Source organism: Nerophis lumbriciformis, linkage group LG03, assembly GCF_033978685.3.
Source record: "Nerophis lumbriciformis linkage group LG03, RoL_Nlum_v2.1, whole genome shotgun sequence".
NCBI lineage: Eukaryota > Metazoa > Chordata > Actinopteri > Syngnathiformes > Syngnathidae > Nerophis > Nerophis lumbriciformis.
In genome coordinates this window covers 42,184,503-42,207,500 of record NC_084550.2, presented here as the reverse complement: position 1 = coordinate 42,207,500, position 22,998 = coordinate 42,184,503, and the positions used below count along the sequence as shown (strand labels likewise).

Here is a 22,998-nt window from a genome sequence, read left to right as displayed (position 1 = left end):
CAAGTGAAATACATCAGCATGGTGTGTGCTAGAAGGTTTGCACGTGTTTTAGTACACGCAAACCTTTAGTTGACCAGGACCTTAGTGTGAACATTTTTGCTTCAAATAAGTTGAGGTTGCACAAGAAGAGGTTTCCTTACCTGGGATACGATTCTCTGTAGATGAGAGTCGGACAGAAGAGGAAGTAGAGATAACTGGAGAGTGTTGGGAACCTGACATTGTCTCCTGAAAAGCAATCAAACCATTAAACTCTATTAAAGTGTTCTATTGTTGAAAACCCTTTGTTGCCATTTGTGAATGATACACTATATTGCCAAAAATCCAGCACTTAGGCATGGAGATTGTTTCTACAAACATTTGTGAAAGAATGGGCCGCTTTCAGTGATTTCCAGCGTGGAACTGTCATAGGATGCCACCTGTGCAACAAATTCAATCGTGAAATTTCCTCGCTCCTAAATATTCCAAAGTCAACTGTCGGCTTTATTATGAGAAAATGGAAGAGTTTAGGAACAACAGCAACTCAGCCACCAAGTGGTAGGCCACGTAAACTGACAGAGAGGGGTCAGCGGATGCTGAAGCGCATAGTGCAAAGACTTTCTGCACAGTAAGTTGCTACAGAGCTCCAAACTTCATGTGACCTTCCAATTAGCCCACGTACAGTACGCAGAGAGCTTCATGGAATGGGTTTCCATGGCCGAGCAGCTGCATCTAAGCCATACATCACCAAGTCCAATGCAAACCGTCGGATGCAGTGGTGCAAAGCAGTGGTTCTCAACCTTTTTTCAGTGATGTACCCCCTGTGAACAATTTTTTTAATTGAAGTACCCCCTAATCAGAGCAAAGCATTTTTGATTGAAATAAAGAGATAAAGAAGTAAAATACAGCACTATGTCATCAGTTTCTAATTTATTAAATTGTATAACAGTGCAAAATAATGCTCATTTGTAGTGGTCTTTCTTGAACTATTTGGAAAAAAAGATATAAAAATAACTAAAAACTTGTTGAAAAATAAACAAGTTCAATTATAAATAAAGATTTCTACACATAGAAGTAATCAACTTAAAGTGCCCTCTTTGGGGATTGTAATAGAGATCCATCTGTATTCATGAACTTAATTCTAAACATTTATTTTGTTGAAGTATTATTCAATAAATATATTTATAAATGATTTTTGAATTGTTGCTATTTTTAGAATATTTAAAAAAAATCTCACATACCCCTTGGCATACCTTCAAGTACCCCCAGGTGTACGCGTACCCCCATTTGAGAACCACTGGTGTAAAGCACGTCGCCACTGGACTCTAGAGCAGTTCTAGAGATGAATCACGCTTTTTCATCTGGCAATCTGATGGACGAGTCTGGGTTTGGAGGTTGCCAGGAGAACGCTACATTTCGGACTGCATTGTGCCGAGTGTGAAATTTGGTGGAGGAGGAATTATGGTGTGGGGTTGTTTTTCAGGAGTTGGGCTTGGCCCCTTAGTTCCAGTGAAAGGAACTTTGAATGCTCCAGGATACCAAAACATTTTGGACAATTCCACGCTCCCAACCTTGTGGGAACAGTTTGGAGCGGGCCCCTTCCTCTTCCAACATGACTGTGCACCAGTGCACAAAGTAAAGTCCATAAAGACATGGATGACAGAGTCTGGTGTGGATGAACTTGACTGGCCTGCACAGAGTCCTGACCTGAACCCGATAGAACACCTTTGGGAGGAATGAGAGCCAGGCCTTCTCCACCAACATCAGTGTGTGACCTCACCAATGCGCTTTTGGAAGAATGGTCAAAAAATTCCTATAAACACACTCCGCAACCTTGTGGACAGCCTTCGCAGAAGAGCTGAAGCTGTAATAGCTGCAAAAGGTGGACCCACATCATATTGAGCCCTATGGGTTAGGAATGGGATGGCACTTCAAGTTCATATGTGAGTCAAGGCAGGTGGCCAAATACTTTTGGCAATATAGTGCATCACCCCAAATCGTCTTCGTCATCAAAACAAGCGTGCAATTATGACAAAAAATTAGTTTTACAGACCTCTGTCTTTTAAAAAAAAATCATGATCCGTTTTATGGTAATGGCATTGAAAGGCGATAAACATATTATAATGTACCACTAGCAAGGTTTAGTGATGCTTATGTGGTATTAACAATGTGCAATAGTTGTTGTCTTTCTTTGGAATTACATGAACTACTGTAGTACCTTCTTTGGGTGCGGCCTTCATAATAACAGGGGCGGACTCCCTCACGAATGAGTAGCTCTTCATCAGGAATCGAATCTGGAATGACGACATTAAGTTGAAGATAGATATGAATAAGAAGATATTGAGTAATGTCTTAGTCACTTTATGACACGTGTTGACCTGACATGTTTCAGTGCAATCACTAAAATGTCATTGCTGGGCTATCAGAGACTAAGTGCCCTTGTGCTACATGTAGGCCTACTAAACCTTAAAGTTCCCCTCTGATGTAGGTTTGTCTCCATACCAATGTTTTGGTACCGGTACCAAAATGTAGTTCGGTATTTTTCGATACTTTTCTAATTAAAGGTGACCGCAAAAAAAAAAATCATTATTCGCTTTATTTGAACAAAAAATCTAAGGGTACATTAAACTATTAAATATGTTTATTATTGCAATTTAGTCCTTAAATAAAATAGTGAACATACAAGACAACTTGTCTTTTAGTAGTACGTAAACAAACAAAGGCTCCTAATTAGTCTGCTGACGTATGCAGTAACATATTGTGTTATTTATCATTCTATTATTTTGTCAACATTATGAGGGACAAACTATAAAAATTGATTATTAATCTACTTGTTCATTTACTGTTAATATCTACTTATTTTCTGTTTTAACAATGTTCTATCTACACTTCTGTTAAAATGTAATAATCACGTATTCTTCTCTTGTTTGATACTTTACATTAGTTTTGGATGACACCACACATTTAGGTATCGATCCAATACCAACTAGTTACAGGATCATACATTTGTCATATTCAAAGTCCTCATGTGTCCAGGGATGTATTTACTGAGTTTATAAACATAATATACTTTTTTTTTTAAACGAAAGAAGATGTTGTGATGCCAAAAAATATCGACGTAATCATAGTAGTTGTACATTAGTTTTGGATGAAACCACATATTTAGGTATCGATCCGATACCAAGTAGTTACAGGATCATACATTAGTCATAATTTAAGTTCTAGTGTGTCCAGGGACGTATTTCCTGAGTTTATGAATATAAAATTGAATTTTAAAGAGGAAGGATTTTGTGACGATAGAAAATATCGATGTAATCATAGTAGTACTGACTAGATACGCTCTTGTACTTGGTATCATTACAGTGGATATCAAGTGTAGATCCACCAATGGCATTTGTTTACATTGTGACGCCGGTGAGCTATTGTATCCTCCTACGGTGTGTAGTGAAGCATGTTTAGCTATTCCTCGTCCTGCAGGGATGATACTTGTAAGAAACGTACTTTATTTGTCGGCATGGAGACCAGGATTAGTAATTTAGAAGTAGCTAAAACACTGCTGACTGTGGATGGACGTTAGCCGCTAGCTAGCTAGCCATGTCTTAAATAAAGCACCTCTTCCTGAGGGTGTTTCAGTGTTATAACTTCACCTTTATCTTTAGTTTGTAAGCCAAAATGCGTCCATTGTCCCTTTTCTGTATACACACTGTGTCTGCTTGTAAGTACTCTGTGTGCGCGCTGCCGAACATGCTCCTCTGCTCGTAAAACCAGCAATGTCACGACGTGACGACGACGCGCCGTCATGCCTGTAAAAAAAAATAAAATATGGCGAACCGGTACTTTTCAAACCGAGTATGGTACCGTTTTTTATTCATTAGTACCGCAATACTATACTAGTACCGGTATACCGTACAACCCTACTCTAATGTTGACAACATTGGAACTTTATTCATAGTTCTAGACCTAAAAAAATGTCTCCAGGTAAAATATCTTCCAAAATAGACACAGCAGTGATTTTAGGCTTGTTTTGTGATGAGTTTTAGCACATTTTGGAACATCCAATTTTAGCTCCAAAATGTGGGCGGGCCTACAGAAGACTGGAGGCAATCATTTATATTGTGTGTTTTGGTAGCATCTTCATCCCCAATCATGTTATTTTAATGTAGAATTTGAAGCATTCATCAAATATGTCTGCCAGATGCATGGTTGCCTGCACACATTTCCAAATAGTGGAATATGAGGCAAGTTTGGCCCTCTCCTGTCAAACTGACTCATGCAAAATGGGACGGACGAAGCGAGAGGAGTGTAACTTGCAGCCATCACTTTGAAGACGAAAGATTTTAGTCAAAGTTTAGATGGGAAAACATTTAAAGACTCAAACCAAATGCCCTCCTGAAAGTAAGGAGCATCCTTGAGGAAAGAAAGACTGAGTCAGAACCTGCTGAAAAATGGAGAAAGAAGACCAGACCCGCACTCAAAAACAAGAAAAACAGGGTAAGGCGATGCATTCTATTTTGTATCCTTTTCTACTGATGTTTTCTTTAAAGGCCTACTGAAATGCGATTTTCTTTTTTAAACGGGGATAGCAGGTCCATTCTATGTGTCATACTTGATCATTTCACGATATTGCCATATTTTTGCTGAAAGGATTTAGTAGAGAACACCGACGATAAAGTTCGCAACTTTTGGTCGCTGATAAAAAAGCCTTGCCTGTACCGGAAGTAGCAGACGATATACGCGTGACGTCACAGGTTGTGGAGCTCCTCACATCTGCACATTGTTTACAATCATAGCCACCAGCAGCAAGAGCGATTCGGACCGAGAAAGCGACGATTTCCCCATTAATTTGAGCGAGGATGAAAGATTTGTGGATGAAGAAAGTGAGAGTGAAGGACTAGAGGGCAGTGGGAGCGATTCAGATAAAATGCTGTGAGAGGCGGTTGGGACCTGATATTCAGCTGGGAATGACTAAAACAGTAAATAAACACAAGACATATATATATACTCTATTAGCCACAACACAACCAGGCTTATATTTAATATGCCACAAATTAATCCCGCATAACAAACACCTCCCCCCTCCCGTCCATATAACCCGCCAATACAACTCAAACACCTGCACAACACACTCAATCCCACAGCCCAAAGTACCGTTCACCTCCCCAAAGTTCATACAGCACATATATTTCCCCAAAGTCCCCAAAGTTACGTACGTGACATGCACATAGCGGCACGCACGTACGGGCAAGCGATCGAATGTTTGGAAGCCACAGCTGCATGCGTACTCACGGTACCGCGTCTGCGTATCCAACTCAAAGTCCTCCTGGTAAGAGTCTCTGTTGTCCCAGTTCTCCACAGGCCAATGGTAAAGCTTGACTGTCATCTTCCGGGAATGTAAACAATGAAACACCGGCTGTGTTATCCGGCACAACAGTCTAGGGGTGCATTCTACGGCGGGGGTGCGTTAGCCGGCACAACACCTGCCGCAATACACCGCTTCCCACCTACAGCTTTCTTCTTTGCTGTCTCCATTGTACATTGAACAAATTGCAAAAGATTCACCAACACAGATGTCCAGAATACTGTGGAATTTTGCGATGAAAACAGACAACTTAATAGCTGGCCACCATGCTGTCCCAAAATGTCCTCTACAATCCGTGACGTCACGCGCAGGCGTCATCATACCGAGACGTTTTCAGCGGGATATTGCATGCGAAATTTAAAATTGTACTTTAGTAAGCTAACCCGGCCGTATTGGCATGTGTTGCAATGTTAAGATTTCATCATTGATATATAAACTATCAGACTGTGTGGTCGTGGTCGGTAGTGGTGGGTTTCAGTAGGCCTTTAAGATGCTTGAGGAAACAAAGGCTGTGGTCTCTATAGAAGAGCAAGGAAATCCGGAAATCGTGATTCTCCTATATTTGGGTTTTGCTCATAATGTTAACCATATCAATTCTGAATCATGGACCAGGGTGACAAATCATGCAATTTAGTACAGTTATCTACCAATTACTCAAAAACTAAGTGATATTACAGAAAATTACGACCCAATTCATTTTCAGTTATATCTGTTCTGTATACAACTGTAACTGTATACCTGCTTTTGGACGGTTGTACTGAAAATGTATCTTGTTGTATTGTTTCTTAAGTGCACTGACAAAAAAGCACTGCTGGAGCTCGGCAGAGGAATTGCCCAGTTTGGGCTGGTCATTAAAGGGTGATGGCTGGTTCTGTAGCCCAGTGTTTTTCAACCTTTTTTGAGCCGAGGCACATTTTTTTCATTGAAAAAATCCCGAGGCACACCACTAGCAGAAAACATACAAAAATGAAACTCAGCAGCCAAAATTGACAGTAAAAAGTTGCTGTCGCAATTGTTGGATATGAATTCAAACCATAACCAACCCTGCATCACTATAGCTCAGTGGTTCTTAACCTGGGCCGATCGAACCCTAGGGGTTCGATGAGTCGGCCTCAGGGGTTCGGCCGAGGTCAAGACACACCCAACTCATTGTGTAAATACAAATTTCTCCCTATCGGTGTATTACGGATACGGCAACAGCAGAAGTCACACTGATTTGCAGGTGTGTAATTTGTTGTGAGTTTATGCACTGTGTTGGTTTTGTTGTTTGAACATTAAAACATTAACAAGATTGTTGCGTTCAAATGTCTATTAAGTACATCAATAGTAAAATGGTTGCGTTCAAGTGTTTACCAAGTAAAACATAAACGAGAGTGTTGCGTTCAAATGTCTACTAAGTACATCAATAGTAAAAATGTTGTGTTCAAGTGTTTACCAAGTAAAATAATAGTGTTGCATTCAAATGTCTACTAAGTACATTAAAAGTAAGAATGTTGTGTTCAAATGTTTACCAAGTAAAACATAAACGAGAGTGTTGCGTTCAAACGTCTACTAAGTAGATCAATAGTAAGAATGTTGCGTTCAAGTGTTTACCAAGTAAAACATTACCGAAATTGTTGTGTTCAAATCTCTAGTAAGTACACCAATAGTAAGAATGTTGTGCTCAAGTGTTTACCAAGTAAAACATAAACAGAAGTGTTGCGTTCAAATATCTATTAAGTACATCAATAGTAAGGATGGTGTGTTCAAGTGTTTACCAAGTAAAATAAAAGTGTTGAATTAAATGTCTACTAAGTACATTAAAAGTAAGAATGTTGTGTTCAAGTGTTTACCAATCAAAACATTAACGAGATTGTTGTGTTCAAATGTCAATTAAGTACATCAATAGTAAAAATGTTGTGTTCAAGTGTTTACCAAGTAAAACATAAACAGGAGTGTTGCGTTCAAATGTCTATTAAGTACATCAATAGTAAGAATGTTGTGTTCAAGTGTTTACTATGTAAAATAATAGTGGGGGTGTTGCGTTCAAATGTCTATAAAGTACATCAATAGTAAGGATGGTGTGTTCAAGTGTTTACCAAGTAAAATAATAATGTTGCATTCAAATGCCTACTAAGTACATTAAAAGTACGAATGTTGTGTTCAAGTGTTTACCAAGTAAAACATAAACGAGAGTGTTGCGTTCAAATGTCTACTAAGTAGATCAATAGTAAGAATGTTGCGTTCAAGTGTTTACCAATTAAAACATTAACGAGATGGTTGTGTTCAAATGTCAATTAAGTACATCAATAGTAAGAATGTTGTGTTCAAGTGTTTACCAAGTAAAACATAAACAGGAGTGTTGCGTTCAAATGTCTATTAGGTACATCAATAGTAAGAATGTTGTGTTCAAGTGTTTACCAAGTAAAATAATAGTGTTGCATTCAAATGTCTACTAAGTACATTAAAAGTAAGAATGTTGTGTTCAAATGTTTACCAAGTAAAACATAAACGAGAGTGTTGCGTTCAAATGTCTACTAAGTAGATCAATAGTAAGAATGTTGCGTTCAAGTGTTTACCAAGTAAAACATTAACGAGATTGTTGTGTTTAAATGTCTATTAAGTACATCAATGGTAAGAATGTTGTGTTCAAGTGTTTGCCAAGTAAAACATAAACAGGAGTGTTGCGTTCAAATGTCTATTAAGTACATCAATAGTAAGAATGTTGTGTTCAAGTGTTTACCATGTAAAATATTGTGGGGGTGTTGCGTTCAAATGTCTATTAAGTACATCAATAGTAAGGATGGTGTGTTCAAGTGTTTACCAAGTAAAATAATAGTGTTGCATTCAAATGTCTACAAAGTACATTAAAAGTCAGAATGTTGTGTTCAAATGTTTACCAAGTAAAACATTAACCAGAGTGTTGCGTTCCAATGTCTACTAAGTAGATCAATAGTAAGAATGTTGCGTTCAAGTGTTTACCAAGTAAAACATTAACGAGATTGTTGTGTTCATATGTCAATTAAGTACATCAATAGTAAGAATGTTGTGTTCAAGTGTTTACCAAGCAAAACATAAACAGGAGTGTTGCGTTCAAATGTCTATTAAGTACATCAATAGTAAGGATGGTGTGTTCAAGTGTTTCCCAAGTAAAATAATAGTGTTGCATTCAAATGCCTACTAAGAACATAAAAAGTACGAATGTTGTGTTCAAGTGTTTACCAAGTAAAACATAAACGAGAGTGTTGTATTCAAATGTCTACTAAGTAGATCAATAGTAAGAATGTTGCGTTCAAGTGTTTACCAAGTAAAACATAAACGAGAGATGTGATGTTCATGCACGGTTCATTTTATGCACCAGTAAAAAAAACATGGTAACACTTTAGTATGGGGAACATATTCACCATTAATTAGTTGCTTATTAAGATGCAAATTAGTAACATATTGGCTCTTTACTAGTTATTATTAAGTACTTATTAATGCCTTATTCGGCATGGCCTTATTATAACCCTAACCCTTTAACCCTGACCCTTACAAATAACTCTAAATTAAGTCTTTATTACTTAGAATATGTTCCTCTAGTGTCCAAATAACTCTAAATTAAGTCTTTGTTACTTAGAATATGTTCCCCATACTAAAGTGTTACCAAAAACATATAACTTTGTCTTGAATTTGAAAATAAATAACATTTTATCCTTCACTAAAGAAGGGTTCGGCGAATGTGCATATGAAACTGGTGGGGTTCGGTACCTCCAACAAGGTTAAGAACCACTGCTATAGCTCTTGTCTCGAAGTAGGTGTACTGTCACCACCTGTCACATCACGCCGTGACTTATTTGGAGTTTTTTGGTGTTTTCCTGTGTGTAGTGTTTTAGTTCTTGTCGTGCGCTCCTATTTTGTTATTGATTGTCATGTCATGTACAGATGTACTTTGTGGACGCCGTCTGCTACTCCACACGCTGTATGTCTTTGCTGTCGTCCAGCATTCTGTTTCTGTTTACTTTGCAGCCAGTTCAGTTTTAGTTTCGTTTTGCATAGCCATCCCTAAGCTTCAATGCCTTTTCTGTATAGCTCGGTTGGTAGAGCAGCCGTGCCAGCAACTTGAGGGTTGCAGGTTCGATCCCCGCATCCGCCATCATAGTTACTGCCGTTGTGTCCTTGGGCAAGACACTTTACCCACCTGCTCCCAGTGCCACCCACACTGGTTTAAATGTAACTTAGATATTGGGTTTCACTATGTAAAGCGCTTTGAGTCACTAGAGAAAAGCGCTATATAAATATAATTCACTTCACTTCACTTCACTTCTTAGTAGAACTCGCCTTTTGTTTATTTTTGGTTTAAGCACAAGATACCTTTTTACCTGCACACTGCCTCCCTCATATTGTGATCACGACTAACCATGTTACCAACATCTACAAAGGAATTAGCTACCTGCTGCCACCTACTGATATGCCAAGCTAGACAGCACAGATGCACAATATTTGCGGATTATAATTACTTTGCAAAAAATATTTTTAACCCAATTAGGTGAAATGACATCATCTCCCACGGCACACCAGATTGTATATCACGGTACACAGTGGTTGAAAAACACTGCTGTAGCCAAACAGAGTGCTAAACAACTTTGTCTTTAGAAATGAAACTCTTTCATTTACCTGCTCCAGTATGACTATGAAACGTGAGGCTGGCGGCAGCTGGTGCTCTACCACCATGTAGATGGGGAACAGTCCCAGAACGGAGGTCTGGAGAGCAGCCAGAACCAGACCCGTCCCTAAAGACAGCCCAAGCTTGGAGGTGGAGCGGTGGTAAGAAGCTCCCCAAAAGAGCAGGGCGTGGTAAGGGAGGAGCAGGGTGTAGGCAAACATCAGCGCCCACACCCAGGTGACTGTTCCCAGCTTCCCGAAGGCATAGAAGAGCAGGTCAAAGTCCAGAACCAACCTGGAACCAAAAGTGTCAAAAGTGAGAGGAAGCTACTGCTGAAAGGACTTGAGTCATTGTGTGAGTCAATGTGTGAGTCGTATGTTTGTGTTGCCATTCCACTGAATCTGTGCCATTTGTGTCCCTGGGAAATAAAATGTACACATGCAAAAACATATTTACTGTTTTTACCCAGAGTGTCTTTAATCTAACAGCACATTACCTGGAGGCTGTTTGGATTAGTACTGTGGTTAATTACATCATGTATTATCTTATAGGATTGGAAGTAGCATGTTTTTGCATTTGGTCACATAATCCTTTAAAAGCATTCTGCTACTAAGGTCAAAATGCACGTGTCCATCCGCGGCGCTGCAGGGAGCTCCCAGAAAAGTACAAACCCCGTTTCCATATGAGTTGGGAAATTGTGTTTAAATGTTAATATAAACGGAATACAATGATTTGCAAATCCTTTTCAACCCATATTCAATTGAATGCACTACAAAGACAAGATATTTGATGTTCAAACCCATAAACTTTTTTTTTTTTTTTTGCAAATAATAATTAACTTAGAATTTCATGGCTGCAACACGTGCCAAAGTAGTTGGGAAAGGGCATGTTCACTACTGTGTTACATGGCCTTTCCTTTTAACAACACTCAGTAAACGTTTGGGAACTGAGGAGACACATTTTTTAAGCTTCTCAGGTGGAATTCTTTCCCATTCTTGCTTGATGTACAGCTTAAGTTGTTCAACAGTCCGGGGGTCTCCGTTGTGGTATTTTAGGCTTCATAATGCGCCACACATTTTCAATGAGAGACAGGTCTGGACTACAGGCAGGCCAGTCTAGTACCCGCACTCTTTTACTGTGAAGCCACGTTGATGTAACACGTGGCTTGGCATTGTCTAGCTGAAATAAGCAGGGGCGTCCATGGTAACGTTGCTTGGATGGCAACATATGTTGCTCCAAAACCTGTATGTACCTTTCAGCATTAATGGCGCCTTCACAGATGTGTAAGTTACCCATGTCTTGGGCACTAATACACCCCCATACCATCACACATGCTGGCTTTTCAACTTTACGCCCATAACAATCCGGATGGTTCTTTTCCTCTTTGGTCCGGAGGACACGACGTCCACAGTTTCCAAAAACAATTTGAAATGTGGACTCGCCAGACCACAGAACACTTTTCCACTTTGTATCAATCCATCTTAGATGAGCTCAGGCCCAGCGAAGCCGACGGCGTTTCTGGGTGTTGTTGATAAACGGTTTTCGTTTAGAATAGGAGAGTTTTAACTTGCACTTACAGATTTAGCGACCAACTGTAGTTACTGACAGTGGGTTTCTGAAGTGTTCCTGAGCCCATGTGGTGATATCCTTTACACCCTGATGTTGCTTGTTGATGCAGTACAGCCTGAGGGATTGAAGATCACGGGCTTAGCTGCTTGCGTGCAGTGATTTCTCCAGATTCTCTGAACCCTTTGATGATATTACGGACCGTAGATGGTGAAATCCCTAAATTCCTTGCAATAGCTGGTTGAGAAAGGTTTTTCTTAAACTGTTCAACAATGTGCTCACGCATTTGTTGACAAAGTGGTGACCCTCGTCCCATCCTTGTTTGTGAATGACTGAGCATTTCATGGAATCTACTTTTATACCCAATCATGGCATCCATCTGTTCCCAATTTGCCTGCTCACCTGTGGGATGTTCCAAATAAGTGTTTGATGAGCATTCCTCAACTTTATCAGTATTTATTGCCACCTTTCCCAACTTCTTTGTCACGTGTTGCTGGCATCAAATTCTAAAGTTAATGATTATTTGCAAAAAAAAAAAATGTTTATCAGTTTGAACATCAAATATGTTGTCTTTGTAGTACATTTAACTGAATATGGGTTGAAAATGATTTGCAAATCATTGTATTCCGTTTATATTTACATCTAACACAATATCCCAACTCATATGGAAACGGGGTTTGTAGAGTGTTTCACTTGTTTTAAGGGTTTTGGTCCTAAATGATCTCAGTAAGATATTACAGCTTATTGCTGAGATTTTATGACCTATATTGAGTAAAACATGCTTGAAACTAGAATATCAACTGTTGCAAAGCTGTGTCATCAACACTCACAAGTATAAAACTCTTTTTTCAAAGTAATCATTTCTTATTTCAAGCATGAAAAAAAAAAATCATGATGCCGAGCGCATATTATTATGTCAAGATAATGGCACTAGCATTTACTTAATTTAAGAATATTTTTCAACATATTGAGCAAAAAGGTCTCATTTTTTTTCTACCATGAAAAGTGCACTTGTTATTAGTGAGAACATACTTATTTTAAGGTATTTTTGGGTTCATTGAGGTTAGCTAATTTGACTTGTTTTGGAAAGTCTTGACAAGCTGAATTTTCTTGTTCTATTGGCAGATAATTTTGCTTAGTTCAAATAAAATACCCCTAATTTTTTGATTTTTTTTCCTGTTTTTGAAGACTGACTTTTTGTAGTGCATTCCCATCGCTTGCATGATGTTTTGTATTTTTTGTCTTTGTTTGTTTCAACGTTTCCACCCGTCTGCCACTATTGGCAACCATACACCCCTAAACACAATCTTTTTCACCCCTAGCAATGTTCCCACGTCAACACGGATGAATATCTGAGTGTGGATGGATCCAACATAGCTGACGTGAGCAAAGCTTCAATCTCAGACAGATTGATTGTCTTATTTGGCGGGCAGAGAAGAATGCAAAGTCCTGAAAATTCACTTTTTGCTTCAGGGCGTGTTTTTTATTTATTTTGAAAGATAGTCCACACTGACCTGCCCTGATCGATGTAGTCCACAGCCAAGGTGCTCAGACAGAAGATGAGCAGCACGGCAACAAACATGTGGTAAATGGTCCTGATGTGGCTGATCTCAAACAGCTCACTGAGGAAATAAATATGTGCATCATGATGTCAACATATTAATAGACCTGTGATGTTGCAAGTATACGTACTCCAGCAGCGATGCTCGCTCAGTGAACACTTTGCCATCGTCCATCCTTTAAAGGATAGTTTTGAAAGAAATAAACACGCCTCATCATCATTCATGCACATCACCTCACCTGGATGAACTATTTTTCTTTCCATTATTAACCACCGGGCGGACAGGTTCAGTGAGAGCGTGGTCCAGAATGTCACTCAGCTGATCCTGGACCTGGCGCAGGATCTTCTCCTTCACTCTCTGCAAGAACATGCAGTACATACAGAATGTTAATATGTCCCACAAATATGCGGTCCAACACTTTGCGTATGTGCAACATGTTTATTCAAGGAACTTTATCAACATAGCAACACACGACCCGCATTTGAGGCCCCACATTTGTCCCAATGAGCAGCACAAGAACCACAATAGGTACAAAATGATTGAAATAAAATAGGCTATAGCAGGGGTTTCCAAACTTTTCCACTGAGAGCTGCAAACTGAAGAATGAAAGCATGTATTTTGATAATTTTAAATTTTAAAACCAATTAGGGCTCCCCTCAATTTTGGGGAACTTTAAAGGTCCCAGGTACCCAAAAGGGTCCAATTCAAAGTGTTAAAAACAAGTCATATATATTTATATATATATATATATATATATATATATATGTATATATATATATATATATATATATATATATATATATATATATATATATATATATATATATATATATATATATATATATATATATACATATATGTATGTGTGGGAAAAAAATCACAAGACTATTTCATCTCTACAGGCCTGTTTCATGAGGGGGTTCCCTCAATCATCAGGAGATTTTAATGGGAGCATTCACATACCATGGTTTATATAGGGCACAGAGTGGGTGGGTACAGGCTGGCGTAGGGGCGTGGTGATTGGCTCATGTGTTACCTAGGAGGTGTTTCCGTCTGTGGCGGCATGCTGTTACAATTTCGCTGCGCTTGTTGAGGGATGACAGGTCTGGACGGTAAATAATAAACAGTTTCTCTTTCAAGCATAGGTTGCATCTTTTATTACCACTATTGTAAGGTGTGCTGGATGCAAGAATTTGCCATGTTATTGAATATTCAACATTATTGTCTTTGAGGTCCCAAATGTGTTTGCTGAGTTCTGTGGTATTCCGCAGGTTTTGGTTCCTGAAAGAAGCCTTGTGATTGTTCCATCTGGTTTTGAACTCTCCCTCGGTTAATCCTACGTATGTGTCGGATGTGTTAATGTCCTTGCGTGTTACCTTAGATTGGTAGACAACTGATGTTTGTAAGCACCCCCCGTTGAGAGGGCAATCAGGTTTCTTTCGGCAGTTGCAGCCTTTGTTGGTTTTGGAGTCGCTCTGTCCGGGGGCCGACGGCTCATTTGCAATTGTTTTGTTGTGGTTTGAGATAATTTGTCGTATATTGTTCATACAGCTGTAGCTCAATTTAATGTTGTTCTTGTTGAATACTTTTCTTAGGGTGTTGTCTTTGGGAAAGTGTTTGTCAATCAGATTGAGGAATTTGTGTCCAATGTTAGTTGAGACGTTTTTGCTGTATGGGGGGTTGTACCAGATGATGTCGTTTCGTTTTCTGTTCTTTTTTGGTTGGTTTCCTGGCGTGGGTTCATAGGTGAGGGTGAAATTGTATCCGCTTTCATCAAGGGCTTTTTGGTACGGGGGGGTTGCTTGGTCAAATTCAGCTTTGCTAGATGACAGCATCGATAGCCTTTTATTATTTCCGGTAGGTATTCTTTTCGTGGTGGTGGGTGGGTGGTTGCTGTCATGGTGCACGTATTGGAGTGTTGTGTTGGGTTTCGTGAATGGTTGGTAGCTGTTATTTCTCAGGTTGAAAGTGACGTCAAGGAAGTTGACGGTTTGCTTGTTGGCTTCAATCGTGATCCGTAGGCCGTTCTCTTTGAAAATTTGGCATATGCGCTTCTTGGTATTCTCGCTGCTCCTTGGCGAGGCGCGACACACTGCCAGTCCGTCATCACGGTAAATACCAAGGTTCAGATTGAGGCTAGCGAGCTGGGAGAGGAGGAAACTCCCAACGAGTTCACACGTTTCTGCTCCGTCAAAACTTCCCATAGTGACGTCAAATGTTGCATTGTTCTTTTTTTGCCATGGTGTACTGTTGTGGATGAGAATGGAGTTTTTTGCGTGGATGATGATGTTTCTTTCGTTGCCTGTGATTGAGTCGTAGTCTGAGGCGAAGTCTAGTGCTTGAGTCAGTAGGTCTTGCGTGATGGAAGGGTAAAATTCTTCGATATCAAAGGAGATAAAGTTGTGCTGTTGTTTGTCTTGGATGTTGTTGAACCATTTGATTACTGCTGCTGTATTTCTCCATTGGTTGAGTGGTGTTTTGTCCTTGATTTTTGTGTTGACTCTGTCCAGGATTATTTTGCTGATTTTTCCTATTTCAGATTTAGTTGGGTTTATTAGTCGGCATGTTGGGTTATTTGCGAAGTTGGGTTTGTGGTCCTTCAATGTGATGAAGGCTTCCTTGTTGGCTGTGGCGTCCACCCTGTCCTCAATGTCCAGTTCAGCCGCGATCCTTGTATTTTCCAGGTGGATGTTCTGTAAGGTGTTGGGTTGTGCTTTTTTGTATGATTTGGTGATGCTTCTGTCCAGTAAGGTGTGATGTTCTGGTATGTCCATTCTGTAGAAGTTTGTGGTTTTATCGGCAGCTATGATGAGGTTGTTTACTTTCTTGATGCGCTCCTTGTCATTTTTCAGCTTGGTGAGGAGTGGGTTGCGGATTGGCTTGAATTTGACTATTTGTATCATTTTGAGCATGTCGTTCTCAAAATCCTTTGGTTCCTCAACTGTGGGTGGGTTCTTGGTAGATTTGAATCCGTAAGTTTTCTTTTGCGTTCCTTTTGTTTCAGGGTGGAGGAAAAAATGTGCTTTCCACCGCATCCTTCTTAGGAAGTGTTCCGTCTTTTCTATGAGCCTTAGCTTGTAGTCATTCTGCGCGGGTATGGGAATGTTCTTCGTGGAGTAGTCGATGTTGAATTTTTCCATTTCTGATCGTCGTACAGTGCTCAACAAATGTCAATTTGGGGCGTAGTATATGTCTTAATAAGGTTATCCAAAAAATAGTGCTCGATACCGTAGTAGAGCGCAATATATGTATGTGTGGGAAAAAAATCACAAGACTATTTCATCTCTACAGGCCTGTTTCATGAGGGGGTTCCCTCAATCATCAGGAGATTTTAATGGGAGCATTCACATACCATGGTTTATATAGGGCACAGAGTGGGTGGGTACAGGCTGGCGTAGGGGCGTGGTGATTGGCTCATGTGTTACCTAGGAGGTGTTTCCGTCTGTGGCGGCATGCTGTTACAATTTCGCTGCGCTTGTTGAGGGATGACAGGTCTGGACGGTAAATAATAAACAGTTTCTCTTTCAAGCATAGGTTGCATCTTTTATTACCACTATTGTAAGGTGTGCTGGATGCAAGAATTTGCCATGTTATTGAATATTCAACATTATTGTCTTTGAGGTCCCAAATGTGTTTGCTGAGTTCTGTGGTATTCCGCAGGTTTTGGTTCCTGAAAGAAGCCTTGTGATTGTTCCATCTGGTTTTGAACTCTCCCTCGGTTAATCCTACGTATGTGTCGGATGTGTTAATGTCCTTGCGTGTTACCTTAGATTGGTAGACAACTGATGTTTGTAAGCACCCCCCGTTGAGAGGGCAATCAGGTTTTTTCGGCAGTTGCAGCCTTTGTTGGTTTTGGAGTCGCTCTGTCCGGGGGCCTACGGCTCATTTGCAATTGTTTTGTTGTGGTTTGAGATAATTTGTCGTATATTGTTCATACAGCTGTAGCTCAATTTAATGTTGTTCTTGTTGAATTATTTTCTTAGGGTGTTAAAATCTCCTGATGACTGAGGGAACCCCCTCATGAAACAGGCCTGTAGAGATGAAATAGTCTTGTGATTTTTTTCCCACACATACATATATTGCGCTCTACTACGGTATCGAGCACTATTTTTTGGATAACCTTATTAAGACATATACTCCGCTCCAAATTGACATTTGTTGAGCACTGTACGACGATCAGAAATGGAAAAATTCAACATCGACTACTCCACGAAGAACATTCCCATACCCGCGCAGAATGACTACAAGCTAAGGCTCATAGAAAAGACGGAACACTTCCTAAGAAGAATGCGGTGGAAAGCACATTTTTTCCTCCACCCTGAAACAAAAGGAACGCAAAAGAAAACTTACGGATTCAAATCTACCAAGAACCCACCCACAGTTGAGGAACTAAAGGATTTTGAGAACGACATGCTCAAAATGATACAATCAATCAAATTCAAGCCAATCCGCAACCCACTCCTCACCAAGCTGAAAAATGACAAGGAGCGCATCAAGAAAGTAAACAACCTCATCATAGCTGCCGATAAAACCACAAACTTCTACAGAATGGACATACCAGAACATCACACCTTACTGGACAGAAGCATCACCAAATCATACAAAAAAGCACAACCCAACACCTTACAGAACATCCACCTGGAAAATAAAAGGATCGCGGCTGAACTGGACATTGAGGACAGGGTGGACGCCACAGCCAACAAGGAAGCCTTCATCACATTGAAGGACCACAAACCCAACTTCGCAAATAACCCAACATGCCGACTAATAAACCCAACTAAATCTGAAATAGGAAAAATCAGCAAAATAATCCTGGACAGAGTCAACACAAAAATCAAGGACAAAACACCACTCAACCAATGGAGAAATACAGCAGCAGTAATGAAATGGTTCAACAACATCCAAGACAAACAACAGCACAACTTTATCTCCTTTGATATCGAAGAATTTTACCCTTCCATCACGCAAGACCTACTGACTCAAGCACTAGACTTCGCCTCAGACTACGACTCAATCACAGGCAACGAAAGAAACATCATCATCCACGCAAAAAACTCCATTCTCATCCACAACAGTACACCATGGCAAAAAAAGAACAATGCAACATTTGACGTCACTATGGGAAGTTTTGACGGAGCAGAAACGTGTGAACTCGTTGGGAGTTTCCTCCTCTCCCAGCTCGCTAGCCTCAATCTGAACCTTGGTATTTACCGTGATGACGGACTGGCAGTGTGTCGCGCCTCGCCAAGGAGCAGCGAGAATACCAAGAAGCGCATATGCCAAATTTTCAAAGAGAACGGCCTACGGATCACGATTGAAGCCAACAAGCAAACCGTCAACTTCCTTGACGTCACTTTCAACCTGAGAAATAACAGCTACCAACCATTCACGAAACCCAACACAACACTCTAATACGTGCACCATGACAGCAACCACCCACCCACCACCACGAAAAGAATACCTACCGGAATTAATAAAAGGCTATCGATGCTGTCATCTAGCAAAGCTGAATTTGACCAAGCAACCCCCCCGTAACAAAAAGCCCTTGATGAAAGCGGATACAATTTCACCCTCACCTATGAACCCACGCCAGGAAACCAACCAAAAAAGAACAGAAAACGAAACGACATCATCTGGTACAACCCCCCATACAGCAAAAACGTCTCAACTAACATTGGACACAAATTCCTCAATCTGATTGACAAACACTTTCCCAAAGACAACACCCTAAGAAAAGTATTCAACAAGAACAACATTAAATTGAGCTACAGCTGTATGAACAATATACGACAAATTATCTCAAACCACAACAAAACAATTGCAAATGAGCCGTCGGCCCCCGGACAGAGCGACTCCAAAACCAACAAAGGCTGCAACTGCCGAAAGAAACCTGATTGCCCTCTCAACGGGGGGTGCTTACAAACATCAGTTGTCTACCAATCTAAGGTAACACGCAAGGACATTAACACATCCGACACATACGTAGGATTAACCGAGGGAGAGTTCAAAACCAGATGGAACAATCACAAGGCTTCTTTCAGGAACCAAAACCTGCGGAATACCACAGAACTCAGCAAACACATTTGGGACCTCAAAGACAATAATGTTGAATATTCAATAACATGGCAAATTCTTGCATCCAGCACACCTTACAATAGTGGTAATAAAAGATGCAACCTATGCTTGAAAGAGAAACTGTTTATTATTTACCGTCCAGACCTGTCATCCCTCAACAAGCGCAGCGAAATTGTAACAGCATGCCGCCACAGACGGAAACACCTCCTAGGTAACACATGAGCCAATCACCACGCCCCTACGCCAGCCTGTACCCACCCACTCTGTGCCCTATATAAACCATGGTATGTGAATGCTCCCATTAAAATCTCCTGATGATTGAGGGAACCCCCTCATGAAACAGGCCTGTAGAGATGAAATAGTCTTGTGATTTTTTTCCCACACATACATATATTGCGCTCTACTACGGTATCGAGCACTATTTTTTGGATAACCTTATTAAGACATATATATACATATATATATATATATATATATAAATGCTAGGGTATCTACAGTGTTGGGTTAGTTACTGAAAACCAGTAACTAGTTACAGTTACTAGTTACTTTATTTCAAAAGTAACTCAGTTACTAACTCAGTTACTTAAACCAAAAAGTAATGCGTTTCTGTGAAAAGTAACTATTAAGTTACTTATATATTTTTAAAAAAAAATTTTAAGGCCCCATTTAATGCCCTTTTAGCCTTCATTTCAGTACTGTTATTGCACTGGAGAATAATACAATCTGTTGATCAACTTGACATGCATTTGCATCACTGAACTCTGCTAAGCAATGTGGTCTACATACAACACACAAAGACAAAGATATGTTTTAAAGGGCCAATTTGTTTCAGACCAGAACAAATTGACAAAACTATTTTAAATAGCTGCAACTTAACATACATAAGTAACAAACAGCATAATAACAACATAGCTGTAAAACAAGAAAGGCACACACTACATACATAAAGCCTAACCAGGCGTTTTTTTATCTCAAGGAATTCTGAAATAAAATCATGTCTGAAGCCCAGAACACTCTACACATTTCCCCACTTAGTTTAGAGAAAAGGAAATATTAGCCTGGCCCACTAGTATCCCTCTTTAGGTTTGTGAACTTTATAGTCTAAACATTTAGAGTGATGTGATAATCAAACACTCTAAAAGTCTAAAATGAAAGAGTATATAAGCGAATTGACAGAGTGTGTGTACCTTCAGTGTGCACTGCCTCATTAAAATCCAGCCGCTGTTGGAGGTGGAGGTGAAGTGTGTGTCTCTTTACTAGCTTCGTCGAAGCATGTTGTTTTTGTAGCTGTTTCAGCATATTTGAAACTTACATTCAACTAAAATGTTCTTTTCTTTGTGGTCGATAAAAGAAATGTGCTGAAAATATCTCCATTTTAAGAAACTCGGCTTCGGGGTTCGCCATGACGTCTTGATAGTAGACACAGACACGCCCCCTCCCACACACACACTCACACACACACACACACGTACACACAGACAGCGCGCGGCGCGCCTCTTTTTTGTCGCCTCTTCAGCAGCGCTGCAACACTCAGATCTTCTCAGTTTCTAGCCGATACTACATAAAAAATAACGCAAAATAACGCAGTAACGCATCATGTAGTAACGGTAACTGAGTTACTGAATATAAAAAATAACGCATTAGATTACTGTTACCGCCGATAGTAACGGCGTTACAGTAACGCGTTACTTTGTAACGCGTTAGTCCCAACACTGGGTATCTATAGATCAACTTCAGATCTATCCGTTGACATATATATATATATATATATATATATATATATATATATATATATATATATATATATATATATATATATATATATATACATATATATATATATATATATAAATATATAAATGCTACTGGGGTTGCGTTTGCTGCAGTATTATTGTTTTGATGGTTTTATAGAGTACCATCCATCCATCCATCTTCTTCCGCTTATCCAAGGTCGGGTCGCGGGGGCAGCAGCCGAAGCAGGGAAGCCCAGACTTTCCTCTCCCCAGCCACTTCGTCCAGCTCTTCCCGGGGGATCCCGAGGCGTTCCCAGGCCAGCCGGGAGACATAGTCTTCCCAACGTGTCCTGGGTCTTCCTGTGGCCTCCTACCGGTTGGACGTGCCCGAAACACCTCCCTAGGGAGGCGTTCGGGTGGCATCCTGACCAGATGCCTGAACCACCTCATCTGGCTCCTCTCGATGTGGAGGAGCAGCGGCTTTACTTTGAGCTCCTCCCGGATAGCAGAGCTTCTCACCCTATCTCTAAGGGAGAGCCCCGCCACCCGGCAGAGGAAACTCATTTCGGCCACTTGTACCCGTGATTTTGTCCTTTCGGTCATAACCCAAAGCTCATGACCATAGGTGGGGATGGGAACGTAGATCGACCGGTAAATTGATAGCTTTGCCTTCCGGCTCAGCTCCTTCTTCACCACAACGGATCGATACAGCGTCCGCATTACTGAAGACGCCGCACCGATCCGCCTGTCGATCTCACGATCCACTCTTCCCTCACTCGTGAACAAGACTCCGAGGTACTTGAACTCCTCCACTTGGGGCAGGGTCTCCTCCCCATTCCGGAGATGGCACTCCACCCTTTTCCGGGCGAGAACCATGGACTCGGACTTGGAGGTGCTGATTCTCATCCCAGTCGCTTCACACTCGGCTGCGAACCGATCCAGTGAGAGCTGAAGATCCTGGCCAGATGAAGCCATCAGGACCACATCATCTGCAAAAAGCAGAGACCTAATCCTGCAGCCACCAAACCGGATCCCCTCAACGCCCTGACTGCGCCTAGAAATTCTGTCCATAAAGGTTATGAACAGAATCGGTGACAAAGGGCAGCCTTGGTGGAGTCCAACCCTCACTGCAAACGTGTCCGATTTACTGCCGGCAATGCGGAGCAAGCTCTGACACTGATCATACAGGGAGCGGACAGCCACAATCAGACAGTCCGATACCCCATACTCTCTGAGCACTCCCCACAGGACTTCCCTGGGGACACGGTCGAATGCCTTCTCCAAGTCCACAAAGCACATGTAGACTGCACCCCTCAAGGACCCTGCCGAGAGTATAGAGCTGGTCCACAGTTCCACGACCAGGACGAAAACCACACTATTCCTCCTGAATCCGAGGTTTATAGAGTACTTGGTACCATAATTTTATTTTTCCTGTATGCTGCTTTATTTAAAACTTGGAGTACGTCGCCTTTATTTTATTTAAGTGACAGTATTATTGTTCTGTTTTGATGGTGGGTTTTATACTTGAGTACTTGGTACCATAATTGTATTTTTCCAGGTAGGCTGCTTTATCTAAAAAGTTTATTTATTTTTAGTATTGGTATTCTATTTGACAATTGTTGCACTACTGCCATGTTGAGGCCTTGTTAATCTCTTGTGTTTTGATAGCCTACCTCATGTTGATCTCTTGTTTTTTTGTTTGTATGTTTACAATAGCTTTTACATTTAAAGTTTTTTGTACGAAAAAAAAATACTGGACAGTAACCATTGTAACCATATAATGGCCTGGTGCAGGCTAGTGCAAAAATAAATAAAAGCCTTGTGCAAATAACCGCCTGCTTCTTTAAACGCCTGTCTCCAAAATCGATTTTGTGAAATAAACGCCCGGGCTACTATTTGGTAATATACGGTATATATATATATATATATATATATATATATATTTATATATATATATATATATATATATATATATATATATATATATATATATATATATATATATATATAAACTTATTATGTGTTATGCCGTTTTTATGGCAAAATATACAATATTTTCCGCGGAAAAATATTTAAAGCGAAAAATTTTGATGTGAAGTAATT

At 40.3% G+C, this 22,998-nt stretch overlaps 1 protein-coding gene across 2 annotated transcripts in view; it reads right to left on the bottom strand.

Moving 5' to 3' along the window:
- Positions 1-22,998, bottom strand: part of soat2 (sterol O-acyltransferase 2) — a 127,116-nt gene that overhangs the window by 55,627 nt on the left and 48,491 nt on the right. For both annotated transcript variants that reach the window (XM_061937765.1, XM_061937766.2), the window contains exons 4-9: positions 13,326-13,444; positions 13,218-13,262; positions 13,040-13,147; positions 9,971-10,253; positions 2,195-2,270; positions 141-225 (exon numbers count right to left, since the gene is read on the bottom strand). In XM_061937765.1, coding sequence (XP_061793749.1) covers positions 141-225; positions 2,195-2,270; positions 9,971-10,253; positions 13,040-13,147; positions 13,218-13,262; positions 13,326-13,444 — 716 coding nt within the window. The remainder of the gene's footprint in view (positions 1-140; positions 226-2,194; positions 2,271-9,970; positions 10,254-13,039; positions 13,148-13,217; positions 13,263-13,325; positions 13,445-22,998) is intronic.